The sequence below is a fragment of the Erpetoichthys calabaricus genome, chromosome 10, assembly GCF_900747795.2.
Source record: "Erpetoichthys calabaricus chromosome 10, fErpCal1.3, whole genome shotgun sequence".
NCBI lineage: Eukaryota > Metazoa > Chordata > Cladistia > Polypteriformes > Polypteridae > Erpetoichthys > Erpetoichthys calabaricus.
Genome location: NC_041403.2, coordinates 124,891,773 through 124,899,739, shown reverse-complemented (window position 1 = coordinate 124,899,739; position 7,967 = coordinate 124,891,773). Strand labels below are relative to the sequence as shown.

Sequence of the window (7,967 nt, the reverse complement as noted above, 5' to 3'; positions counted from 1 at the left end):
TCTAAAAGACCTCTAAAAATGCAAGAGCAGTTCCCGACTGATTAATGGCTTGTTTGTCAGAGGCAAAAGGACTGCGCAGGTCTTAAAACAAATTCCTGTGTGGGTCGCAGCTGAGGTAGGAAAGGAATGCTGGGGAAGGAGGGGGGGGGTGATTCAAGTGTGTGTGTGTGGGGCGGGGGGGGGGGGGGGGGGGGTTGCTGGGCTGAACAAGCTCTCTGGTTCATTAAACGTCTATCTCAACAAATAGGGTGACTCATGCTGTGTTTAAAGGCAAAGGGATGCTTTCCATTCCTTCTGGCTTGAAAAGCTGGCTTATATCTCGGCAGAATTTCATTTGATGAAAGGTCACCGGCCTCAAGTAATCATGAAAGTAAATGTCTTGCCGCATTAACAGCCACAAGTTTGGAGGTTGAATTCTCCCTGATTTGACAGGCTGACTCACAAACATGGATGTCTGTGTTCTTTGCAACATTTTTTCCCTTTATTTCTATATTATCAAAAAGTGACTCTCATACTTTATTATTTGAGTATCTCTTCAGTCTTAACTCAACATCACGCTGACAGGGCCTCAATGCTTTAAGGCTCATTATGAAAAGGCACCTCTCATTATTCATGCCCTAAAGAAGAAAGCTTATGCACCAAGTTGGTATGACTTTTTTCTGACAGACACAAATGGAGCCACTGGTTCAAATGTTAGAAGCCTCAGTTGCTGCAGTTTCATCATGGGCAGCACTCCTTCCAAGATGATATTGCCTGCTAAAAGAACAGCTCTTTCAAGAGGCAAGCATTATGCTCTGTGTGAACTGAAACACTGTCAATTTATTTTTTTAAGTGTTTTGAGATAGTGCTCACTCTGAAAGAAAATTGATTTATTTACTTTAAATCAATCTTATATACTGAATTGCTTTTCTATAGCAGGATCACCTTGCCAGGGGCCAACTTAACTTGATTTGGTCTGAAATCCTTAAATAAGGAAAAACGCTTCAGAGAAGAAGCTGTGAAAAATATAAAAATGATGACTCCTATATCATTAGGCCCAGCACTGAGAAATTATTTGTTACTGTGTTTTGTATTTGCACCTTTGTCTGTATACCCTAGTTTTCAAAATTGGATGACTCATATATTTAAATAATAAACAGAACACTTTTGCATTAATAATGTAACAGGTTTGTCTCATAGCCGACATAAGGCTGATCATTTATGAAGTGGATCCTACAGTGTAACAGTGTTCTGACTTGCTCAGCTAGAGGCAGGAAACATAATGGCCTAGTCAGCACATTGTCATGCATGAGCATCAATTGATTACTCTCCAGGCTCAAATGTAATATGTACTCCCACCCTTGGTTGAGTGGGGGCACTGGCACTAACTATGTCTTCTTCTATTCCATCTGCAGTACTGACAATGTGGGCAATCAACCCTTCGGGTCCCCCACCTATAAATTCCACAGGGTTGGCGCCCTAACATTTCTTGGTAGGACTTGCTGTTCTTCCCTCAACCACAACACATACAGGAATAGATGTTATAGTTCAAAAAGCTGCAACCATGCTTTATCAGTGCAAGATGGTTATATCACTACACTATCTAAAACATAAAGTTCACTTCTCATCCCTGTGACACTCTTCTCCATTTAAATTCTCTTTGGTCAAGTGTTTCTCACCACTAAAACCAACGTGAGAAATTTAAAACCAACGTGTCTGCCACATGGCTATCTCTTTCTTAGACTTGAACCAAAACTGCACAGTGATAGAATCAATATGGGCTTTGGTGTGCCACGATAAATCATGTCTCATTTTTGGATTATAGATGAGTATTGGGTTACAAATAAGTTCAGACCCTGATTTTGTATGTAAGTTGGGGCTTGCACTTAAAAATGCATATTAATGGAAAATTGACAGAAATGCATACTTCTCCATTACTTATTTTACAGAAAAACATTTTAAACTCACTAATAAAATGACAGTGAAACATGGTCGGTCACTCCCCATCCACTCGCAACATCTTTTGTTATAAAAATACATTTATATTTGTTATTTGCAAGAAATGTAAAATGTTACTATTCCCTGGAAAGCAATTCACTGATATTTTGGTACAGAGATGCAGCTCCCATACTCGACTAACTCAACTCTTCTAATGGTGAGCTCACTGGTTTAACATCTTCCTTTCTACAAGTGTGTTTTAAGTTATCAACAGTATGCATCAGTCTTGGATCAGCTTTACTTTGCCAATGTTTTGATAGTTTAATATTAAACTGACAGTATATTTACAACATTTTTTGCATATTAAGCTAAAGAAGAAGAAGTGTTTATATCTACATGTATTTTCTTAATGTTCATTTAGTTTTAGTTAATAATTTTCTGTGGCATTGAATAGTATTTAGTGCTTCATGTTAAGTTGATGTATGCTTAGTGTGTTTCATATGTACCCTTAAGCATCGTAAGCTGAAAATACTGTGGGTGTTATTTGTTGTAAGCACCCCCCCCCCCCTCAAAAATTTCCCACCTCCTGATAAATTTGTTCTGGCTCAGACTCTGCAGTAAAAAAAGTACTCTGCTTTAAATCACAAAACACATACTGATGACATGGTTATTTATTATAAACTGATTCATGAGAGGTACGTATATACTGTACTGAACTGATTATGGCTCAGTGTTAATGATAGCTGCCACTCTAGTTTGCTTTTTTGACAAGTAAAAATGGAAGTTGTTTAATTTATTTATTTAGCAGTTGCCTTTATCCAAGATGACTTTCAAAACAAATTAAATGCGTAGAGGAATGAAGGTGCAAGCATCAAAAGCAACAGAGAGAAAGACAAAAAATGAGCACAAGGAAGTTAGAATAACTAAAGTACGTAACCATACCTGAAACTAGAATGCTACAAAAATCAGTATCCTAAACTCTTTGTTATTTCACCAGCAGCTGCTTTATAAGAGAGAAACTAAGCAGTTCCAAAATATTTAATAAAAATATGTGTTTTCAAAAGACATCTAAACAAGAAATAAGAAACAAAAGTAAATTGTGTACCATTGGAATAAATAAAGGAAGATCATTCCACAGTTTTGGAGCAAAAATTGAAAAGTATTGACCAGTCCTGGGGCCTCATGTATAACGCCGTGTGTAGAACTCACATTATAACATGGCGTAAGCACAAAAGCGGAAATGTGCGTACGCACAGAAAAATCCAGATGCAGGAATCTGTACATACGCAAACTTTCACGTTCTTCCACTATATAAATCCCGATCAGCGTGAAAAGTAACGCACGTGCACGCGCCTTCTGTCCCGCCCCAACTCCTCCCAGAATTATGCCTCTTTGAATACGCAAATCGATATAAATAGCCTTCTGAGAAAAGACAATGGGAAAAGCACGGGGGAAAATAAGAATTTCAGCGAATACCAAGTGGAGGCAAAGGAAAAACGTACTATTTGTTGGTTTAAACAGTGGTATAATCAACAAAAGAAAGTTGATCGAGTGACAGAGTGTCGGAGAAACTTGAAAGCTCAAGTTCACAAAGTCGCACAGTGCCCGAAATAAAAAAGAAATCACATATCAAAGTCGCAGTGAAAAGGCAAGTCGTAGCCCACCGTCAGAGTGTCATATGAAAGCTTATTAGGGTACAGACAAAAAAATAGGCACACATTGGGAAAAAAGCACGAAATGTCAACTTTAATCTCGAAATTTCCACTTTAATCACGTAGTTTATTTTGCCATTACAGTAGAAAATCATAAACTTCATCTTAAAATCGTTTAATTTACTAGTTTCTCAAATCCCATTGTAACTAAAGTAGGACGTTAAATGCTTTGTTCTGTATTTGATCTTCTTTGTGCTCTATGTGTGTGAATCACTACCTGCTTCTTAAACGGGATTTCTCTTTCTCCGACAGGACACATAATCCATTACATTCGTGATATTACAGCTCTCTGAATAATTAAAGTACTGAGATGTATACGTGATATCTTTTTCATGATGATAGGAATGAAAGCATGTTATTAAACATGGGAACATGGTGGCGCAGTGCTTGTTCATATATCACGCAAGAGGCTTGCTGCGCCATGCGTGACCTTCAATGACATAATTTATCACAGCAGTACTGTCTCTTTCAAACGTACTAACCTCCAATTCCTGTCCTTACTTTTCTTTCCCCAAATACCCAATCGCCACACAATCAGCTATGTAATAGACGTGAAGCCATTTGTAAGCTTAGAATGCCGATTCTTCAAAACTTTTAAGGAACATTGAAATATCTTCGTAGTATGTGTTTAATTATTCTATCCGTTTATCTTTCCAGTGTCGCGTCAGCGCAAGAATACAACGCAATATAGGAACAATCCCTGAACTAGCTAGCGCTGCGGCACTGTGTCCTCACATGTTTAATTATTAACAATACAGATTATTTAAATGAAGTTAAAGTTTTATCTGTATAATATAATCAACATATTTTGCTGCATTTCATCTTAAAAATGAATACCGTCATCATATGTAAATACACGCTTTATAAAGTGGCGCAGGTTGTGCAATATTAGATAGATAGATAGATAGATAGATAGATAGATAGATAGATAGATAGATAGATAGATAGATAGATAGATAGATAGATAGATAGATACTTTATTAATCCCAATGGGAAATTCACAAATATTATAACTATAGTGCAAGTTTACAGTGAGGTAATTGTACTTATAAGTGAACAGTTCTACAAGGAGCACTTGATGGACTGATTGAGTGCGTTTAGAGTTCTTGGTATGAATCTTTTTCTAAATCGCGAAGTCCGTACTGGGAAGTCTCTAAAGCATTTTGCCGTGGCTGAGTCAGTGTCTGCTTCATGCTGTATACCGATAATTCTCTTTCCGATCAGCTGCTGCTGTGATTCCCCACTCAGATACAGTGATATAAATACTCCGAGTGGTGCAGTGAGAGTAATATGGAAAAAGATGATCTGCTGTGGCAACCCTTAACGGGAGCAGCTGAAAGAAGAAGAAGATGCAGTGAGAGTTACAGCGCTAAAGCAGTTATGGTATTTGGAATACTATGGCTATTCCCTGGACCATTATATTGCTGCAGGTTAATTACAATCAGATGCATTACACTAATAAACAATATGCAGTTAGTTTCAGTGTATTTATAAAGCCGCGTCAGGAATGTGGGTCTAAGAAAGAAAGGGTGACCACACAGGAACAGTAGCACTGCTTTGACGCTGGGTGCCGCCAGTCTGCAAAACCGAGCGGAGAAATTGTGTACGCCAAGGTGGAAATGTGCGTGGCTTTACGCCAAGTTTAGGATTTATACATCGTGATTTGAGCGTGGAAACATTCGTACGCAACATTTTTGTGCGTACGCACCGTTTATACATGAGGCCCCTGGAGAGGCAGATCAATGACTTCTTGAAGGGACATAAAGAGAGACTGATGATTGTAGATACAGTGAAAATCGTTTAACACGAAACTGAGGGGACTGAAATATTTTTTCATGTTAAAAGAATTTCGTGTTAAAGGATATTACAAAAAAAAAATACAGTATATTCAACAAAATTAAGTTTATTAGAGTACATTTTATTTACATAGATATGTATATATGCATGTATTTAATAAAAATCAATGAAACAAAAACATTCACAAGAACTTAATGAAATTTAATACAAAATTTTCAACTTTTTTGAAAAACAAAACATTTATTGAGTTTTTGGAAAATAATCTGATATTTTTCTTTGCATTGTCTTTTTTAGCATCAAATTGTCAACAAATTGTTCGATGTCATTCATTTTGTTATTCATTTCACCATTGGAATGTGCGTCTAAATAACTGCGCATACTTTTCATGATGTTCCTCATTTCGGATGACGTGGGAACAGGAGCTGCATTATTCATTTCATTTTCGTTGTCGGAATCTGCATCAATGATATTTTTTGAGCTTTGAACAAACTCCAAAATGTCTTTGTCTGTCATAATTGGGGCTGTACACACATTATCATCATCTACTGCAACGAATTCTTCCGATGATACAGTAGGACAGTCCAATAATACAGAAACTTTCTCAAACATTTCATTAAGTGTCGGCTCAGTTTCAATATCCTCCTTCTCCATTTCTTTTGGCACCAAAGAATCTGATACTTTTGAGAATCCTGCATGACGAAAACAATTTTCAATCGTCCTTGGAGTCACTGAATTCCATGCAGAGTGCAACATATGAAGAGCATCTAATAAATTGATTGAGAAATCTTCATTTGCTTCGATTGCGAGTAAATATTTTCGAAGCAATTGCTTCCGGTAGAAAAATTTCATGTTTTGTATAATCCCTTGATCACAAGGCTGCAAGACACTTGTTGTATTCGGAGGCAAAAAGATAAGCTTTATAGCTTTCAATATAACGTTGGGGTGAGCCGGACAATTATCAATTATCATTGCAACCTTGCGCTTTTCTCGTAAGAATCGCTCATCTAACTTTACGATCCAATCGGTGAACATCGTAGCTACCATCCATGCCTTTTTGTTTGCTGTATATTCGACCGGTAATGTTCTTACATTCTTAAAACACTGCGCTTTCAAACTTTTGCCAATAACAAATAGGGGTAGTTTTTCAGAACCATCCGAATTGCAATCTACCAATACCGTAATCCGTTCTTTAGACAGTTTCCCCCCTGAACACGATTGTCCCTTAAACGATAAAGTTTTATTGGGTAAGCAGCGGTAAAATAACCCAGTTTCGTCCGCGTTGAAGACATCTTTCGCTTCATATTCTTCAAGAATCGAAGGCAACGTAGACTGAAACCAATTTGCTGTCATGGTCGGTAAAACTTGATTAGCTTCACCGCAAACATTTTTTAGTACTATGCCATTTCTTTTCTTGTAACGTTCCAACCATCCTGGATTTGCAGAAAATGTAATACCCATTTGTTTAGCAAGTTCATTGCTTCTTTCTAGCATTAAAGGTCCTGATATGGGAGCATTCTGAGATCTCGCTTGTTTGAACCAAACAAGTAAAGCCGTCTCTAAATCCTCGTGCTTGGCCGTTCGCTCTGGCTCAAACTTACTCCGTTCAAACATTTCCGTAATTTGCTCTCTTTTTTTAATTATTGTTGATAATGTAGAGTTAGCAATATCAAAATCTTTACAGATTTCCGTTTTCGTCTTCTGTTTTTGATCAACAGCCTTAAGAAGCTCCATCTTCATTTTAAGCGAAATAGCAGTTTGCTTTCCCCCTGAGCTCTTTGCCATTGTGCTCGTAAAAAAATTCTTCTAAAATAGAAAAAAAAACGCGAACCAAACTCACTGATTTTTACTCACACTGCGATGTACTCGTCACCGAATTCCAAAGCCAACTGATGAGAGATGAGATGTTTTTGTGTGGCGTTTGTAGGGGTGGAGGGTGAAAGTAGCTTAGATAAACAAAATTGGCTCGTGTCACAGGCTATTCCGAGGGTATTTCAAAGCCAAGTTAGCCTCCTTTCTACGAAACATGTGAAACCACTTCTCTTTCATTTTACACCCCTCTTAAATCTCGCCTGTGCGGCTGGTGTTTTCCGTATTAAGTTCATTCCCAGAAGGGAAATCTTTTCGTGTTAAGCGATTTTCGTTTCGTGTTAAGAGAAAAAAATGCATGAAAATACATAGTAGTTTGTCGGGACCGTTGTATTATTTCATGTTAACCGATATTTCGTCTTAAGCGTTTTCGCGTTAAACGTATTTCACTGTATTGAGCACCAGAACCATTCAGAGAACTGCAGATCAACACAAGAGTTTTGAACTGGATACATGCAGCAACAGGAAGCCAATGGATAGATCATAGGAAAGAAGTATTAGAAGTGAATATCAGGAGAAAAGAAAAATCATTAGATTTTATGTGCTCGTTATTATCTGTTGATTGTCGATCACTGTGACCGCCATAACCTTTAACCCATCTGTATATACATTTGTTTGTATGTTTTTAATTATTTTTAATCATCATTCAGAATGCATCACTTGTGTTTTTTGTTT

The 7,967-nt window shown here is 37.4% G+C and overlaps 1 protein-coding gene across 1 annotated transcript; it reads right to left on the bottom strand.

The window, feature by feature from the left end:
- Positions 1-631: 631 nt before the first annotated feature.
- Positions 632-7,037, bottom strand: LOC127529329 (tigger transposable element-derived protein 4-like). The gene is made up of 2 exons (XM_051932460.1): positions 5,807-7,037; positions 632-753 (listed from the first exon to the last, which is right to left on the bottom strand). The coding sequence occupies exons 1-2, from the start codon at positions 7,035-7,037 to the stop codon at positions 632-634; spliced, it is 1,353 nt and encodes a 450-aa protein (XP_051788420.1).
- Positions 7,038-7,967: the final 930 nt, after the last annotated feature.